At 34.4% G+C, this 19,141-nt stretch overlaps 2 protein-coding genes across 3 annotated transcripts; one reads left to right on the top strand and one right to left on the bottom strand.

Moving 5' to 3' along the window:
• The first annotated feature begins 7,946 nt into the window (after positions 1–7,946).
• On the top strand, positions 7,947–12,711 carry LOC107760431 (uncharacterized). Its single transcript, XM_016578477.2, has 3 exons — positions 7,947–10,316; positions 10,414–10,466; positions 12,126–12,711. Exon 1 carries the CDS (start codon positions 8,269–8,271, stop codon positions 10,234–10,236), a length of 1,968 nt encoding a protein of 655 aa, XP_016433963.1. The 5' UTR covers positions 7,947–8,268; the 3' UTR covers positions 10,237–10,316; positions 10,414–10,466; positions 12,126–12,711.
• A 404-nt stretch (positions 12,712–13,115) lies between these two features.
• On the bottom strand, positions 13,116–17,967 carry LOC107760432 (mannan endo-1,4-beta-mannosidase 2-like). Of its 2 annotated transcripts, none has more exons than XM_075226929.1 (6): positions 17,784–17,967; positions 17,271–17,684; positions 16,307–16,520; positions 14,510–14,632; positions 13,953–14,164; positions 13,116–13,691 (listed from the first exon to the last, which is right to left on the bottom strand). In XM_075226929.1, exons 2-6 carry the CDS (start codon positions 17,423–17,425, stop codon positions 13,283–13,285), a joined length of 1,113 nt encoding a protein of 370 aa, XP_075083030.1. In that variant the 5' UTR covers positions 17,426–17,684; positions 17,784–17,967; the 3' UTR covers positions 13,116–13,282. The 2 variants fall into 2 exon arrangements, with proteins under 2 accessions (XP_075083030.1, XP_016433964.1); XM_016578478.2 differs by having other exon boundaries at positions 16,307–16,504; positions 17,784–17,965.
• Positions 17,968–19,141: the final 1,174 nt, after the last annotated feature.

Raw genomic sequence — 19,141 nt, 5'->3', positions numbered from 1 at the left:
ATGATACTCTATCCATATATACGTTTCTTCAAAGAGATATTATGTACATAGTAAGAATTTTAGCGAAGCGAGCGGGTGCCGTGGTACCCTTACCTCATAAGGTAGATCTACCTCTGCCGCTAGCTACTCGATAAAATATCAGACATATTGGTATCGGGGCGGGCAGTTATCGAGCGGTTTATCGGCTAAATAAAATAAAAATAAAAATTACATAAGTAAGCAAGACATTAAACAATAGATAGACAATCCAATTAAATTCACCCCAGTAGGCTAATGAAGTTATCATTGTTAATGGCAATTTCTTCTTCTTCAATTCTTTTACAATAAGCAGGCTAAAATACAAATTGGGATCCTTAACTAGAAATAAAAGTTCACTTAACATAAATTCTGAATATAATTTTGCTTCAGTTAGCAAAATAAATGATTCATTTGAGCAAAAAAGCATCAAGAATTATCCAAATCAGCCTAGTCCTACTGTGACTTTGAAGCTTAGGCTGCTAAAGAGTTGCTCATTATATGTTTGACGGGTGTCGTTATTTCCTAAAGATTGTTGAGCGAAATAGAGAATGATGTTGACATTTAGGAAAATAAGAAATTAGGGGTTTAAATAGTGGAAGAGATATTTTACATACGTAGGGTAAAAATATAAATATAACAATTATTAACGGGTTAACACTTTATCCGCTAAGAAAATTGAGTAATCCTCTAATAAATCATTTATTATAAAATTTTAATTCGTTCACCAACTATTAATCCAATAACCCGAAATTAATAAGTCAATAAACCACTTTGGTGGTTCGGTTGTTGGTTATGGTTCGGTCTGAACATCCTTGTCCGAAATAGTCAAATAGATACTATAATTTGACAAAATGAGGAGATATTAATGTTATGAAATAAACCAGAAGAAGAGTTCTTTGGGATTATCGATATTTTAATTGACATATAACATCTTTGACTATTTTTCTCCGTCCAGAAAATGCAAGTAACGTCTATTTATCATCGTATTTTTCAATATTAAAAGAATTATTATTTTGATTATCCAGAGACTATCTTGAACGAAGTTTTCAGTTAAGAAATATTAGAATGACTTTGACCAAAAACCTGGCCATGACAGTTTACTACTTGGCCAAGAAGCTTATTTGAACTTCCATTTATTTGGGGAATTTGTTCTTTTATTTTTTTCAAATGACCACGTATTAAATCTGATGTATCTTTAGAAGAGGAATTTTCCTGGATTAGGTATAATATTCATAGAGTGAAGAAGTGGAGTAGTTAATTAGCAATGGAAATATCAAAGAATAAGTCAATGGCTAGTGTATTTCTTGTTAATCTATTTTAAAAAGTCGTATAGAGAAATAGACACATACCAAGATAATAAAAGCAGTTACCAAACTAAAAATTCAAGTGGTACATATTTGACTGAAAAATTTAAATGAATGAGTGTCGACTGTTGTCCATCAATTAAATCAAATTTCCAATTATTTTTCAGCTAACGTTGTCCCACTGTTGACGAAAAAATCCAGTATGACGTGATCAAAAAAAAAATTTAATCATAAAAAATGTTTTTGTTCCACACTGAATGAAGAAATGAAATGTTATAAAAAGTAGTCTATCGACTAAAATTAATTAGATTTGCTAGCCAAAACTGTGATGACCTGAAAGATCATCTTTAAATTTAATATTCATTTATGTGTTCTGAGACCTTAAAAAAATGATTTAAATGTGAAATTGAGCTTCAAAACTTATTTGAGTTGACTTCGGTCAACGTTTTGAGCAAACGGACCCGGATCAGTGTTCTGACGGTCCCGGTAGGTCCGTATCTTGATTTGGGATTTGGGTGTATACCCTGAATCGAACTAAGAAGTCCCTAACTCGAATTATCGCCATTTGACAGAAACTAGAAATTTAAAGGTTTAAATAATTCCTAAATTTGGCCATAATTGGGTTATTATTGATACCGGGTCCCGATTTGGATTTCGAGAGTTTGATTAGCTTCGTAACAATATTTGTGGCTTGTGTACTAAAGTTGAAGTTATTCCGAGGTGTGTAGGCACGTTTTCCGTTAGTTTTTGAAAAAATAAAATGTTTGATTTTATAAAACTTGAATTTTTAAAGTTTGACCGGAGATTTGACTTTTGAGCAAACGACTCCGGAATGGAATTTTAATGATTCCAATAGTTTCGTATGGTGATTTCGGACTTAGGCGCATGTCCGAATTTGGATTTAGATGTCCGTAGGATAATTCGGGGCATTTTGGCAAAAGTTAAAAAATAGAAGATTTTTGGAAAGTTTGACCGGGAGTTGACATTATTGATATAGGGGTCGGAATTCGATTCTGAAAATTTAAATAGCTCTGTTATATCATTTATGACTTGTACGCCAAATTTAAAGTTATTTTGTATTCATTAAACACATTTCGGCACGAGTTTTGTAGATTAAAAAGTTTGAAACTTATAAGTCTGAATCGAGGTGTGAATTATAATTTCGACGTTGTTTGACGTGATTTGAAACCCCGAGTAAGTCTGTATTATGTTTCGGGACTTGTTGGAATATTCGGACGAGGTCCCAAGGGGCTCGGTTGAGTTTCTGAGTAATTTTGGACCATTTTTAGGCCATTTTTAACTGTTGTTTTTTTGTTACAGCAGTGTGCGAATTTTTGATGCACAAAGCTTATTTTGGAAGCTTATATGTAGTAATCTATAAGGAATCTGGAGATTTACAAAACACGAAAGTTATAGCCCTTTGATTCTAGTTTCCAAAAAGGTAAATCATTCATCATTTGGACATTTATACAGAATGTTATGATCGATTTACTAAAGGCTAGTAGTGCAGTTTTCGGTTACAGCAGTGTCCGAATTTCTGATGCATAGAGTTAATTTTGGAAGCTTATATCTCGCAATATATAAGGAATCTGAATATTTTCAAAACATGAAAGTTGTAACCCTTTGATTCTAGTTTCCACAAAGATAAACCATTCATTATTTGGACATTTGTACAAAAAGTTATGAACGATTTATTGAAGGTTGGTAGCAGTTTTTATTTGCCTGAAAATATGAGACAAAGTTGCATTTCATACCTGCGACTTGCCTAGGCAGAATGCTTAAAATTGAAAGTTTGCCATTTTTACTCATTTTTGAGTTGTCTCGGATTTGGGCGATTCCAAAGGGGCTTTTCACGAATTCGACTTGGGTAAGTGTTCTCTATCCGCAAGTGATTGTATTTCATAAATCCATGTCAATATTCATCATTTATTTCGGATTTAGATGGAAGAAATTGGGATTTTTATAAAACTTTACAAAAACAAAAATTTAGGATTTGAAAGACAATTCGATGTCGCAATTCGATAATTTTTATATGGTTGGACTCGTCTCGGAATGGGTGTTCGGATTTCGTAAAATTTTTCGAGATTTGAGACGTGGGTCCTACTGTTGATTTTTTATATGAATTTCGGATTTTAATACGAAAAATCTGTAATTTCATATGGAATTAATTCCTACGATTCATGTTGAGTGTATTGAATTGCTTGTGACTAGATTTGAAACTTTCAGACACCAATTCGCGAGGCAAAGGTTTATTGGAATCTTGAATTTGGTTGCGAAGCGAGGTAAGTGTCGTGGTTAACCTTGACTTGAGGGAATAGAACCCTTGAATTATTTGTTAAGTGAATTTCATGTGTAATGACGTATAGGCGAGGTGACGAGTGCCTATATGTCGTCAAATTGATTGTTTGTACATTTATCTAATAATCATAAATTATTTTAAATCATGAATTAATTATTATATTAATTATTTCTATCATATTCCTTACCCAATATTATGTCTTGAATTCATGCTATAATTGTTACATGTTTATTTGAATTATGTGTCTTAATTGCTACTTAACATTTAGCACATTAAATATTAAATTGCTATTTTCTCCCTGATTTTCACAATTAATTGCTACTTGTCATTATTTATTTCCCAAATAAATTATAATCATTGTATGTCTTTTTGCCTAATAATTTCTTATTTAATGTAATATTTATTGGAATATTTTTACATTTAAGAATTGTTAAATTATATTGTTGGAGGGGGTTGCATGTCGCAACAGATTTATTTTAAGTTTATATTGTTGGAGCGAGTTGCACGCCGCAATGAAATTTAATTGAAAGATTATATCGTTGGATCGGGTTGCACGTCACAACGGATTTTATGTTAAGTTTATATTGTTGGAGCGGGTTGCACGCCGCAACAGAAATTTATTGAAGGATTATGACTGCTGAATTGACTTCAATTATTGATATGATTTACCGATCTTACTTCTTTTCCTGTTATTATTATTATTATTATTATTATTATTATTGCGTACAGGTTAACGTAAGCGACTTGCCTTAGTCTCGTCACTACTTCGTCGAGGTTAGGCTCGTCACTTACAGAGTACATGGGGTCGGTTGTATTCATACTACACTCTGCACTTCTTGTGCAGATTTCGGAGTTGGTCCCAGCGGCATACTGCATAATTGCTCGGATTCAGCTATCATAGGAGACTTGAGGTATAGTTGTACGACGTTTGCAGCTCTGAAGTCCACTTCTACTTTATCTTAGCTGTGTGCTTTCTTTTAGACAACTTTATTTTATTCAGACCCTTGTTTGTATTATTCTAAAAGCTCGTGCACTTGTGACTCCAGTTCTGGGATGGTATTTTAGACATCGTATTATTTTTGGTTTGCACATTTAAATTCATATATTATTCCGATTGTTGGTTTTCTTTATTATTTAATTAAAATAAATTATTAAAAATAGTTTAAATTATTCTAACGTTGACTTGTCTAGCAAGTAAAATGTTAGACGTCATCACGGTCCCGAAAGTGGGAATTTCGAGTCGTGACAAAAATATTTTGAAAATACACTACTTTCTAATGTTGTCAAACACTATTAAGGCCTCATTTGTTTGCAATTAATTGATGCATGAATCTTAGGACCCGTTTGGCCATAGATTTTGCCAAATATTTCCCAAATTATTTTTGGCAAATACATATTTGTTCATAAATTTTATTCATATTCTGGAAAATTCCCAAATCCCAAAACCAACTGGTTTTGGACCAAAATTTTACTATTATATTTTTAAAAAAAATTAAAAATTATCTCAAACTTTTGTATTTTATAAAAGAATCCACCATTTATTATTTTGTAATAATGCTGCTTCGTCTTCTCGGTCATGTGATAGTGTATTATGTAGTTCATTATAAAAATGATAAATTTGTACCAAATTTATTTATATTCAGGACTATGGTTTGTGATAATGATAATGAATATTATTGATGAAGGTACTGTTGGGTATTTGTGATAGTTTTTAGAACTTGTGGGTATAAGTCATGTTTCATATTTTTTCAAAAAAAAAAAGTGAAACATGTTTTGAAAACTTATGTCCAAACACATTTTCATCTTCAAACCAAACTTCACCCAAATCAGACTTTTCAAAACAAATTTGGAAATTTATGGCCCCTTCTAGCTTAATTATCCAGATCGCAGTCATGAAGTGCGTTTGTTTTTTAGATTTGAATCTTAATCAATCAGATCCTAGCCATTAAGTCTGTTTGTTTTTTTAATATTATAACCACTTAATGGGTCTGAATAGATCTTAATGATTAAGATTCATTAAGATCTATAACATAGTCTTAATATCATTAAGATGTTTACATTCAAGAATTTATGCAAAAATAATATTTCAACTCATATACTTTCACCGCTAATCAGTATCATCACGGTTATCGTTGCTCCCCACCATTATAGAATACCACCACCCACCACCCATTACCACCATCCTCAGCCACAACTATCATCGTTGTCAAGCACGGATGTCAGATATCACTACCACTAGTCATCATTTACAACCATCACCACCGACCACCGATACCACAACAATCACCAATCACCACTATTAACCACTACTATATATCACCCATCACTATTATTAGTCATCCACCATCAACCACCACTGTTAGCTACTATTGTTATCCACCATCTACTACATATAATCACCACTATCAACCACCACCACCACCAGTCACTATCCAGTCGGCACCCACAATCGCCATGGTTAGCCATCATCACCATATAAGTTTTTAAAAAAATATTTTTTTAATATAGTATTAGATGAATTAGTATTATTTGATTTGAATTTATACTTATTAATTTTTAAATAAAGATAAGTTTTACACATTCAAATGTAGAGAAAACAAACAGTCTTAATTATTCAGTATTCAGATCTTAATAATATATTAATATTTAAATGTGTATTCAGATTCACACGTTTTAATCTTAATACATATATTAATATTTGGATGTATATTCAGATTCATGCGTCTTAATCTTAATAAAAACAAATGAGAAGTAATTAAACAGCTGAAGTGGTGAACCAAAGAGCTAATGGAAATTTCTACTCTCATTTTTAATTTATGTGTTTTAATGTATTATTTACTAGCTTGTTTTAAACAAATTTTTTTAGTAAGTTTTTTATTCTAACAATTTTATTTTACTTTTTTTATATTTAGAGTGACATAATATATTTAAAATCACAAGATTCAAAAGCTATTTTTAATTTATTAACAAAACAAAAGGTTCAAAGTTCTTACATTCTAATTCTACATTGTGTCTAGTCAAACTAAGACATAAAATAGAACGGGTATAGCAAAGCAATTAGTCGTAATGCCAAATACGATATTTAGAATTGACAAATCAATTACAATGCCGATACGCACAATCTCTGCTATTCTTTTTCTTTTTTCTTTTTAAAAACTTATCTAAGAACTATTTGAAGAAAATAAGGAAAAAAAGAAAAGAAAATGAAAACAACCAAGATAAGAAAAGGGCTTAGGGTTCTAACGCCCTCTATGAGATATAAAGATTGCGTAAAAATATCACGGGCTAGCCAGTTTTCGGACTGGTAATTGAAAAATAGCTAGCATTTGCAAAGTCATTAAAAAATAGCTACTATTTTGCTGCAACACGGATCGGTCCATCATAATATACTGAAACTCCAATATATTATGTTGGAATATTTTCTGAATTTCGAACAGTGTTTTCGTTCAGATTTATCTTTACATGAAAAGTGGCTAAATTTCTAGTATTGCTTTTGAAACTGTGACTATTTTTCAATTACCACTTGTAAATCTGACTATTTTTGAATTTCTAGCAAAGATTGCTCAGTGAATGGCAAGGCTAACTATGCTTATATAGGCGAATCCCGTAGATAAAAGGGGATGTGCACAAATAGCCGTTTTTAGGACCCTTTTTACAGAATAACCGAGATTTATAAAATTTTAAAGTTTAACCACTTCAGAATTTAATTTATCGGGTCTGAAGTTTTAAACTTTAGCCCTGATGGTTAGAGTTGACCCGAATGCAAGAAGAAGAAGAAGAAGAAACAGCATGAGCCGAAATTTGTTAAAACTGGTTAAAAGTTAACTAATTTTTAAAAACTAAATAATGTTAATTCGGGAGAAATTTAAAAATAATCAGATTTACAAGTGGTAATTGAAAAATAGTCATAATTTCAAAAGTAATCGAAATTTAGCCACTTTTCATGTAAAGATAAATCTAAACGAAAACACTGTTCAAAATTCGGAAAATATTGTACCATAATATACTGGAGTTCCAGTATAATATACCGGTCCAGCATAATATGCTGGAAGTTCATACACACGTGCTCCAATCTCCAGTATATTATGCTGGAACTTTCCGCGTGTTGGAGTTCTAGCATAATATGCTGGAAGTTCATACACAGGTACACCAATTTTCAGTATATTATGGTGGACCGGTCCGTATTACAGTAAAATATTGGCTATTTTTCGATAATTTTATAAATGGTAGCTATTTTTAAATTAATAGTTTAAAAACTGGCTAGTCTGTGCTATTTTTACTATTGAGTCGGGTGTGCTCAAAGCCAAAAACAATACAAAAAATATGACACTTTTTGAGGTTATTTGTGTACTTCACCCGCTCAAAGCGGCTAGCCGATGTAATTTCTACCAGAAAAAGGGTTCAGGGTTTTAGCCATTTCCCGGGCATATTAAGGTCTGTATAATTGTATTCTACTTTTTTCTTTTTCAATTGGGTTGATTTTTCTTCAAAATTTCAAAAATCAGACTATTTCTGAAGTGGGTATTGTTCAATCAATGGTGTTAAGCCTGTTTATGATCCAAAGGTGAATTCTTGCAACTTCGTTCTTGATTTTTTCTTCAAATTCAGTAAAACAAGACTATTTTACAAGTGGGGGTTGGTCAGTCAATGGTGTTAAACTTGTTTAGGTTGCAAAGGAGGAATCTTTTTGTTAGAACTCTTCATTTAGGTCAGCAATTCACAACCCCAAATACAGAAGACATCTTATTCAAAGCAGTTTGTATGAATTTGAGGGAAAAGAAATGGAAATTCTTGGACCAAATATCTTCAAGTCTCACAAATTCTGTTATTTCTCTTGTTTTTCGCGAGTTTTGTAGCTCTCACCATGTAGTTTTAGAGCTTTACAAAAGAATTTCAGCTGGTAAAAGTGGGTTGAATTCTCTGGAAAGTTGTTGTATTGTGATCCATTCATTGGTGAATTGCAAAAATTATGATGATGCTTTATTCTTGATAAAAGAGTTAATAATTAGTAGAGGGTATTCACCTCTGGATATTTTGGAAGTGTTGTTGGATACTTGTGATAATAGTTCTACATGTAATGCAGTTTTTGATACGTTGGTTCGGGCTTGTGCAGAGTTAGGGGCAAGTGATGGTGCATATAGTGTGATCAAGAATTTAAGGGTGGAGGGTTATTTTGTTTCAATTCATGCATGGAATAATTTTTTGAATCATCTAGTTAAAGTAGACGACGTATGTCGTTTTTGGTTGATGTACAAAGAAATGGTTTCATATGGTTACTCTGAGAATGTGTATACCTTTAATTTGGTTATTTATGCCCGTTGTAAAGAATGTAAATTATTAGAAGCTATTTCGGTGTTATATAAGATGTTGAAGTGTGGGATAATGCCGAATGTTGTTACTTTCAACATGCTCGTAGACGGCGCTTGTAGAATAGTTGAACTTGATATGGCATTGAAGCTTGTTAGGAACGTAGGGATCATGTCGTGGGGATGTGTGATTCCTAATACAATTACGTATAATTGTCTCGTCAATGGTTATTGCAAGCTAGGAAGTGTAGCGATCGGAGAGCAGTTTTTGGACGAAATGATTGAGATGAGTTTGGAGCCAAATGTAAGAACTTACGCAACGTTGGTCGATGGGTACTCAAGAAATGGAATGCTGGACGAGGCATTTAGGATTTGCAATGCAATGGTTGAGAAAGGGTTGATGCCTAATTCAGTAGTTTACAACACAGTAATCCACCAGCTTTACATTGAAGGAGATGTCGATGGAGCTACTTGTTTACTGTCTGACATGATTGAAAAGTATATATCTCCAGATAATTTCACCCATTCAATTCTCGAGAAAGGACTATGTAGGAACGGTCGCATAAAGGAAGCTCTTAGTTATCATAAGTGTATTGTGGAAAAGGATCTCGTGGAAGATGCCTTTTCACACAATATTCTTATTGATTATCTTTGCAAAAGCCAGAATACATTAGGGGCACAGCAATTCGTGTGCAGCATGTTTGTTCGTGGTCTAATCCCGGACCTAATCACATATGGTACTATGATCGATGGATACTGCAAAGAAGGCAATATTAATAGAGCTTTTGAGGTATATGACGATATTATAAAGGTGAAGAAGAATCCCAACTTAGTGGTATACAATTCTATTTTGGATGGTTTATGCAAAGAAGTGTCAGTAGATGTAGCAGAACTGTTGGTAGAGGAACTAAAGGGAACGTCTTTATATGATTTGATCACTTACAATACATTGTTGAATGGGTATTGCATCAGTGGGAAGATTGACAAAGCATTGCATTTATTCTTGAAAATGAGAAAAGAGAGGATATCCGTTAACGAAGTCACTTACAATATTTTGATTAATTTCATGTGCAAGTTGGGGCTGATTCAACATGCAAAAGAACTGATGTGTCTCATGATCACACAAGGTATTTTGCCGGATTGCATAACTTACACGATACTTCTCACGAGTATGAGTAAGGAGAGAAGCGCAGAGGAAGTTGTTGAGCTCCACGACTATATGGTGCTTCGAGGTGTAATTCCTGATGGTGAAACTTATAGAACCATTGTCGATCCACGTATTAAACAAATAGGTCTCAGTTTTGATTGAGCTATGCTGTTACAATGAGTAATGCCAAATTATATCAATGCACGTAACCATAGATGGGAAACACTTCGAACTTTGTGCAGGTACTTTTACAATAGCTGATCAAATGAATCTCTCGTGGCTGAATATTATGCTTCGATTTGTCCTACTGTATACTAAACCTTGTTGTGTTTCTTGCAGATTCTGTAACTTCTATCTGATCACAAACAGATGAGATGATATTTTCTGCTGAGGTGAAACTTCTTTTATATATATTCACCTCCCTGACCAATATATTAATTCTGTGCCTACCTGAAACTTTTTCCTTCTAAATTTCCTTTTCTCTTTTGCTTGTAACTGGATATCGGGATTGCAGTGTGTTTACATAGAATGCTCTACTTCCTTTTGTCCGTTTGACTAATATTCTTTCTTCCAATCGATGTTTTATTGTAGGAATTTAAAAGATCTGCTAGTTATGAATGTTTGTGCAATTCTATGCAGTCTATATTTTAAATATAAATATGTTACCTTCTCAAAAAAAAAAAAAAAGAGGAATGTTTGTGCAACATAACCATGTATGCCCGACCCCAGCGCCATGCTGGAGCTTCTTTCTTGCACAGCATATCACCTGTTGAGAGTGTGGTCAGTTCATTGTAGTTATTAACTTTCTTTTCTTTAATTGAAACCATAGCTATACTTTTCTGACAGAACTAACTGAGGAGCTTAAACTCTCTATTTTTAAATTGAGATTCCCTAGAGATCGTGGTTAGCTGCTGATAGAAATTTGTAAGATTTCCAGTTGTGAGGAATGTATCAGTTCGGATTCTTGTGGCTGTTGGAATGCTTGGGATAAGTGGGGTATCACCTCTCCTGTTAAACAAGTACTACATCTTATATACATACGAAAATGTTCATTTACAATATTTAGGATTCAGCTGAATGTTTTCATGTATATGCCAGAAACTTAATTCTGCAACGGTACCTTGTTGCACTTTGTGAATTTTCATAAAGTGGCATTGTGAAGATGTCTGCATTTTCTTATTTGCTTTGTTTGCCTGTAGTCAAATTGTTATCTATTGAAACCAATCGAAGTTTAAATGTGGTTTAAATTTCTTACTCATTTCAACTTTAGCTGGAAGCCTAGGTGCCTTTTGGGGTAGAGCTAATTTTTTCGAGTAAGTGATGTCCTACATCTCAAGTCACCTTATCTTTTATCATCTTTGCGTCTTCTGTTGATTGATTAGAATTGCTAACGGTTGTAATACCGTTGTTAACATGAATAACAACTCTTGCAATTGATCATTGAAAAGATTTATATGATTTCTAAAATTTCTATGAGGTTCTTATTATGGGACACCACATTATCATAAGGTTCTTATACTGGTCTAACCGAACTGATGCATTGAGGTCTAAGCTCAGTTTTTCTTGGCACAACAAACTTGAACTAATCCCTCTTCTTTTAATCGGTGGAAAGTATGTAAAATATCTTAGCTGCCTATTCTAGTTGTTGCACAATTTGTACTATTTTCGGATCCACATTGTTCAGGCCATTAACTAACAAGGCTGCAGAATTTGTTTGGTTGAGTGACTTGAGTCCCTCTGAAGTCTGAACAGCCAGAACAAATATTTCTTGTGTCAATAGGTGGGGTGATTGTTCCAATGAATGCTTTGCACTTTGAGCTATTTGGATTGTACGTCCAAAACGTCATGTTAAACATTATCCACATTGAGTTATCTGCGTAGGGAATCCCATTACATTTTCTTTCGTTTAAATATTTGACTATTGACTTATCCGATATGGTGTTGCATAATGAAAAAAGTGTTAGAAATATTTCGTCATGCATCTCCACCTTTTAACACGGTGATTAGACCATATAACATTATTTTTCTCCTACACGGTGTGTTGGTGTCAGGTACTAGTACATCGAAGGCTTAGAGAGCCGCTGAACTCCAGACAAGCCCTTATGAAGCGCCATGAGCCTGGGTTAGGCGACCCAAAAGGATCAGACATAAACTACCCGCTAAGAAAACAGTAAATAAGTCGATCATTGTTTGAGAATAGAAAGAATTGACTGAATTTGATTGGTGGTGTGGTCTTGCACAAGAAAGGGCGGAAGAGTACCAATAACACAATGTATTTGAAGATAACCATACTTTTGCTCAACGCCGATCCTCTCAGATACTTCCTCAAGCAGCGGAACACTCGATGCCAAGCAGTTATATGCTCCACACCAACCTACATTGTTTGAGTAGCGAGAAGAGGTGTATACTGCCCTTTTTTCCTCTCTAAATGGGGTTTGGTCTTTGTATTTTTAATCTATATTTGTACTGACCCAATGTTCCCTAAGCTTTGCTAAAGTTAGTATGTGGTTATAATACTTAAAGCAAATGAAAATTAACAGCAAATATCAAGCTAAAATTTTCAGCGGCCAATTTTGGTGAAGCCAACGAACGGATAATGTAACAACAGCTTGTACCTTAATTCTCTCTTTTGTTTTGTTTTCTTCTCTCCATTCAACATCTATTTGGGGATATTCCCACAAGCAGAATATTTACCTAAATCAGAAAATATTGTTCAAGTTAAGTTAATGAATATCCGGTTTTGTTAATATCAGGCTTGGTGCACAAAGCAACTCGCATTTATACGGGGTGCGGGGAAGGGTCGCACCCCAAGGGTGTGATGTAGACAGTCTACCCTAGTGGCTACTTTCACGGCTCGAACTCGTGACCTATAAGTCACACGGAGACAACTTTATGGTTGCTCCAAGGCTTTCCTAATAATACCGCAAAAAATGATGTTAATAAGAGTAAACATCAAGCTAAGGTATGCACCTGCTGGTAAAATCCCTCTTTTAAAAAACAAACCATTTAATGTTCTGTAAGTTATCAAAAACAAAAAGTGGGAAAATAATCTGCTCTACTTTCATTTTATGTAAACTGTATAGTATACATCTGTAAACCGAGAAATACATGTGTAAAACTATCCTGCATCTCCTCCTCCTTCTAAACAAATTTCAAACAAGAAAAAATACAACCAGATTCTTCATTCTTTTCCAAACGAATACATGGTTTATACACTCGTTCGTGTACAAAAATCCTTCAAATATTCCGTTTGTGTAGGCAGTATATCGTGTTCTCTAGCCAGCCTACACGACTGTTCAGTAATTAGCTGATACGTCGAAGGCCTCTCCCACGGAACAATTCCAAAATCATCATTATACAGTTCCATTCCTTCAACTAAAAACTGCCAGAAAAATGAACCTGCCCCGGACCTATTTCTTTTTGCAGACTTGTATATGATATCAAGAACCATTTTGTAGAATCTATCTCGTTGAACAGGTTCAAAGTCCTCGTTCTCGTTTGACAAACCGAATTCAGTGAACATTATAGGTTTTCTTAGTTCCTTGTCACCATCTTCTATGTGAGAAAGCATCCATTTGGCTGCAAATTTTAATTTTTCTTCGAACTTTTTGTGAAACCTACCAAAAAAAGGATGTCAAAGAGGGAAAATGTTCTACAACAACAACAAACCCAATGTAATTCCACAAGTGGGGTCTGGAGAGGGTAGCGTGTACGCAACCTTACCCCTACCTTGCAAAGGTAGAGAGGTTGTTTCCGAAAATGTTCTGAGGGGCTAAATTTGATCAAGCACTTCCTCTTTCAAGTTATAACTTTTTCTTTCTCATTTCCTATTTGTATTTGTCACAAATTAATAAAGTTGAGTATGATAAAAAGCTTACCAATGGTCTGGATATATATGTACAGAGGCGAAATCAATCGTTGAAAGCATGGAGTTGCGGATGAAATCCGATCCAAGATCAGCAGCCCAAAACTCTGGATTGCCAGTTGATCTTTTGGGACTTTTACGACCGTAGAATCCTTCTAGGCCTACTGTAAGCAGATGTTTCCTATCAATTGATTTCACAAATGTTGACATCTCTTCTATCCAATCCTGCAAAATTATCTGATGCAATTAGTTCATATCCAGCCTCCAGGTGAAACTAAGGACATATACAGAAGACATGTCGAGACATTTGAAAGTACATGTAATGGTATAATACAAAGTTTAGGGCGGATTGCATGTAGATACCCTCTGGTAACTATTACTACAAATCAACATAATGCAAGCAAAACATTTTGCCCTTTTCCTTCTAAAGTAGAATATACTAAATATATGAAGTGACATCCAAACATCAGAGAACAACATAATAAATATGATTAGCTACTCAACTGAAGGACTACTTTTCTGTCAAACACTATGATGATATTAACAATGAGGTGAGAGTGTAGAACTTACTTGGAGTGTGTCACCAGAAGGATCGGTCATGCAGCGAGGCTCATTTATTATCTCCCACGCAAATATAGTTGGATCGTCCCTGTACTCAATCCCAGTGTATACGTTTCTCCTTGTTAGCACCGTCTAGAAGTAAGAAAAAAGAACGATTACATGGGTTAGAAGTTTATAGCAAGAATGTAACGTTAGTATTAGTACCAGGATGTGGTATGTGACTGCAGACAAACAAAAACAACAAAAAACCCAGTATAATCCCACATGTGGGGTCTGGGGAGGGTAGTGTGTACACAGACCTTACCCCTACCTTGAGGGCAGAGAGGCTGTTTCATAAACCCCGGCTCAAGGAGCGAAAAGAGAGCTTCAATCATGAGTCATGACATTGCCTAATGCCAAAACTATTCTGTCCCTCCTATAGCATGATGCAAGGGGCAATTTAATAAAGCAATCGAGTCATTCCATAGGCACAGAAAACTAGTAGAAGATAAGAATTGGAAAGCGCCAATATAACTCAGTTCATTCATAATGCACCTTTCTGGAACAATAATGGCCATTCGGCCTAGGAATCCAGAAGTGAGAAGAGATCAAACTCTTCCTTCTCCCCGTTCCCTCTCCACCTTATCTTCACCTCGATTCACCAGTATTCCAGAAATAGGTAAAAGTAAATACGAGACTTTTCACTCCTTTTTAATGTTTGAAATTATGTTGTGCACAAGTACTGTAATATGTCAATCTTCCTTTTCATATCCTTCAACCTCCAACAAAGTAAAAGTATCTCCTTTGTATTTCCTCTTCTTTAGTTTAAATTTCTCCTTTTAAATCGTATTTCTGCGCTTTTCAGTCTTTTCTGTCCCTCCCAGAGTGCAGGCACTACAACAACAACAACTACAACAACTACACCTCAATCCCAAGCAAGAGAGTGGAAGCACTAACTTAGATAAATATCATGTGATTTATGGTCATTGATACTTTCGCTTAATATACTTGTAAGTCGTCAATCATGCTAATCACTCTATTTTGAAGTAGCACCAACGCTCCTTGCACATCTGCACTATTCGGAATCTGGAAATGAAAATATTATTGCATCTAGTATGACAGTAAAAATCACACTGGCACTCTAGGAATGAGCATTCCTCTCGAGCCGAGGGTCTTCCAGAAACAACTTCTCTACCTCCCTAAGGTAGGGGTAAGGTCTGCGTACACACTACCCTCCCCAGACCCCACGTGTGGGATTTCACTGGGTTTGATTGTTGTTGTTGTTGTTGTTGTTATTCTGGGAGTGAGTAGGAACTTCAGTAAACTTTTGTTTCACTTTAAAGTACATTCTATATCAGTCAATACTTAAAGATACTTCTCATCTTTTATATACTTCATTAAGAGGAAGGTGTTAAAACAACGAAAAAGAAAATCAGGCGGGGTGGTCAAAGTAAGTGATCTTATCTGACATCTCAATGTGGAAGTAATTCAGAAATCCCAGAATAGGGGCTTTTTGAAGTGAAGTTAAGACATAGTTTTTCCAATGAGTTAATGTTTCAAATAGAAAATTTTGGTCCAAGTAATTAAGTAAAGAACATTTTCCGGTTATTTAGATAGTGCCTCAATAAGGTAAACTTTTCTGCACTTCAAAAATAGTCTTGCAGTAGAACGAGCAATTTGCCCAAGAGAACTACCAAACTTTATAGGATCCAATGCGTATTCTCTTGCTCTCTGTCTGACAAGTAGAACAACGTTATATTTCAGAAACACAGATGTAGCGCAATATACAAGTTTCTCCTGAAGAAAATTTTTTCCTAGGAAAATTACCTTGACATAATGTTTGAAATAGCGACGAATGGTAGGGTCATAGAAGAATGAATCATTGGAAGAACTTAAAGCAACACCTTCTTTCTCTGCCCATTTTACATACTGAGTCTTCCCACCAAATGCATTCAGATTGTTAACCAAGCTAAGCATTAGCCTAATACCATTCTTTCTTGCTTCTGCAATAACATGATCCAATGCCTGCAACAACACATTTCTGCATCAAGTGGACAAAAAGTCCATGCGCCAGAGAAGAAAAAACTCATGATCAAATTAGTAATTATGAAAACTCATTAACTAGTATTTTGGGGGATATTTTTCAAAATGAACTCAAAAAAAAAGCTGGAAAATCAGAAAAGCAGGAAGCAGACTAGACATCCTTTACATGTTGGTAATTTAAAAGACTAAAGCTATCAACACTAGATTAAATGACTTCAAACTTATGTATTTGACAAAAATTCAGAAGTCCTATAACTAAACATCTTTTATACAAAGAGTTTAAGTTTTGTGCATTGACAGCGTTTACACTATCAAGTTAAGTTGACCTATATGTAAATTTTCATATCAAACCTGACTGAAACATAGAACAATAACCTGCTATAAAAAAATAGGGCATCTCGGTGCACAAAGCATCCCGCGTTCACGCAGGGTTCGGGGAAGGGTCGATGCGGACAGCCTACCCTAATGCAAGCATCAGTGGCTGATTCCACAGCTCGAATCAGTGACCTGCAGGTTGCACGGAGACAACATGACCGTTGCTCCAAGGCTAAACTAATGCTATAGCCGATTATATTAAACTAATGGTGCAAAAATGATGTACGCAGTCAGTACATATAATTTAAATCCTTTTGCAAATAGGGTACAATTCAACCAATAATTGTAGAAAGATTGCTCAAAAAGGGAAAACAACCAAAGTAAAAAACATATTATAATACTAGAAATAATACTAAAAACAAGTTTTGCTTACTCTAAAAACTCTTTCATCAAATCTACCAGGGGAAATCTGCAGAGCATTATATCCACCATCATTAAAAGCCCAAGTTCTACATACAGTGAGTCCCATCTTAGCACCAGCTTGTAAAATTCCTCTAATTCTTGATCTTTTACTATAATCCACAGCATGGTCCATTAACCAGTAAGAATTCCACCCATTTATGTAAAAAACTTTACCATCAACAAAGAACTGAGTCCCATTTCTCTCCACAAAACTTATCTCTATTTCTTTGTTGTAACTGAACCACAATAAATCTCCAAATGATAAATAAAGAAAAGTGACAAATAATGCTAAAGCAATGAGTGGATAAAATAGGCCACCATTTCTTGTGAGTTTTCTGCTCATAGGTGATTTAACCATTTGCATGAAATCCAACTTGAGAAAATGCTGAAACACATAAAACAAGATTTAAACTTTATATTATAAATATTAGAAATTTGATTAATATAGAACACCAAAATGTGTGTGTGTGTGTGTATTTAATACCTGGGATCTCCTTAGTTGCCCAATCTGTTGGACTGTGATATTTCAAGAACAATCAGATCCCTTTTCTGAGAAAAAGTAGTAGTATAAGCAATTACTTCAAGCAGAGACAAAGTCGTCAATTTGGACAGTGAAGACTGAAGATACCCACATGAAACTGCATCACGTGTATTGGGGTTTGGGGGGTTGGGGTTGGGAGGGGGACTTGAGGGAGGGGAGGAGGTTGGGGGGGGGGGGGGGGATAAGTTTATTGTTTTCTGTGTCTCATTTTTGACGTGTGTTTTATGTATGCGACTTTAGTATAGTGGATCAAGAATCTAAAGACAATGATATATATAGTAGTACTCCCACTACAGTGTGAAAAGTTACTAGGGCATCAGTGTATTTTAGTGGCCGCTTTTTCGACATAAGAATTGTAAAAATTTTTTTAAAAAAAAGTAAATTTTTTTAAAGTGAAAATGATATTTGAAAATTAGAGTTGTGTTTGGATATGAATAAAATTTTGGGTTGTTTTTGATTTTTTGTGAGTGATCTGAGTGAAAATTTTAAAAAATAGCTTTTTGTAATTTTTTAAATTTTTAAAAAATTCCAAAATTCATCTTCAAATTAAAAATGAAAATTATATGGCCAAATACTGATTTCGAAAAAAGTAAAACTTTTTCGAAAAAAAGTAAAAAATTTCTTATGTCCAAACGGGCTCTAATTTAGGGGGATTTGCAGTCATACCCTATATTCGTGCCACATTTTAACATGTACCCTATTTTAAAAAATTATTGATTTGGTAGCCAACTGACAAAAAATCCGTAATAATATGACAATTATACCCCTGACGAAAGATATAAAAACTTGCATCACGCATTAATCGCGTGACCTGCAACCTCATTCGTGAAAAAAGATCTCTTCCTCTCCTCTCAGCAGCTTTATCAAAAAATCAGAAACTTGAACCAGATTCATCTTCAAAATCACACTTGCATGAAATTGTTTGACGGATATAGCATGAAGTTTTCACTTATAGATCTTCAAAAAAATTTCAAAACTTCAAATTTAATGCGTGAAGGATATAGAAAAAAGTTGTTTCACATTGAAGTCTGAAGTTTTAATCAAATACAAGCAAAAACTTTATGCTAATGTAGCATGAAGTTGTTTCACATTTTCATGCTAATGTAGCATGAAGTTGTTTCACGTTGAAGCTAAAACTTCATGCTAATATAGCATGCTAATATAGCATGAAGTTGTTTCACAGTGAAGCTAAAACTTCATTCTAATACATGCTGAAGTTATTTAGTTCATTTGCTAAAATTTCATACCAACACATGCTAAAGTTTTATCATGCAGTCTACAGTTTTGTCATGAGTTTTATA

This window comes from Nicotiana tabacum, chromosome 12, assembly GCF_000715075.1.
Source record: "Nicotiana tabacum cultivar K326 chromosome 12, ASM71507v2, whole genome shotgun sequence".
NCBI lineage: Eukaryota > Viridiplantae > Streptophyta > Magnoliopsida > Solanales > Solanaceae > Nicotiana > Nicotiana tabacum.
This window is presented reverse-complemented; position numbering and strand designations above follow the sequence as displayed.

What these genes read in the sequence shown, in the direction of transcription:
- LOC107760432 (XM_016578478.2), bottom strand. Translation starts at nt 17,663, where the DNA reads ATGCAAATGGTTAAATCACCTATGAGCAGAAAACTCACAAGAAATGGT. An exon ending in TTGATGAAAGAGTTTTTAGA is followed by an intron (nt 16,505 to 17,270) that starts GTAAGCAAAACT and finishes GTGTTGTTGCAG; the next exon opens with GCATTGGATCATGTTATTGC. An exon ending in ATTTCAAACATTATGTCAAG is followed by an intron (nt 14,633 to 16,306) that starts GTAATTTTCCTA and finishes TCTTACTTCTAG; the next exon opens with ACGGTGCTAACAAGGAGAAA.
- LOC107760431 (XM_016578477.2), top strand. Translation starts at nt 8,269, where the DNA reads ATGGTGTTAAACTTGTTTAGGTTGCAAAGGAGGAATCTTTTTGTTAGA.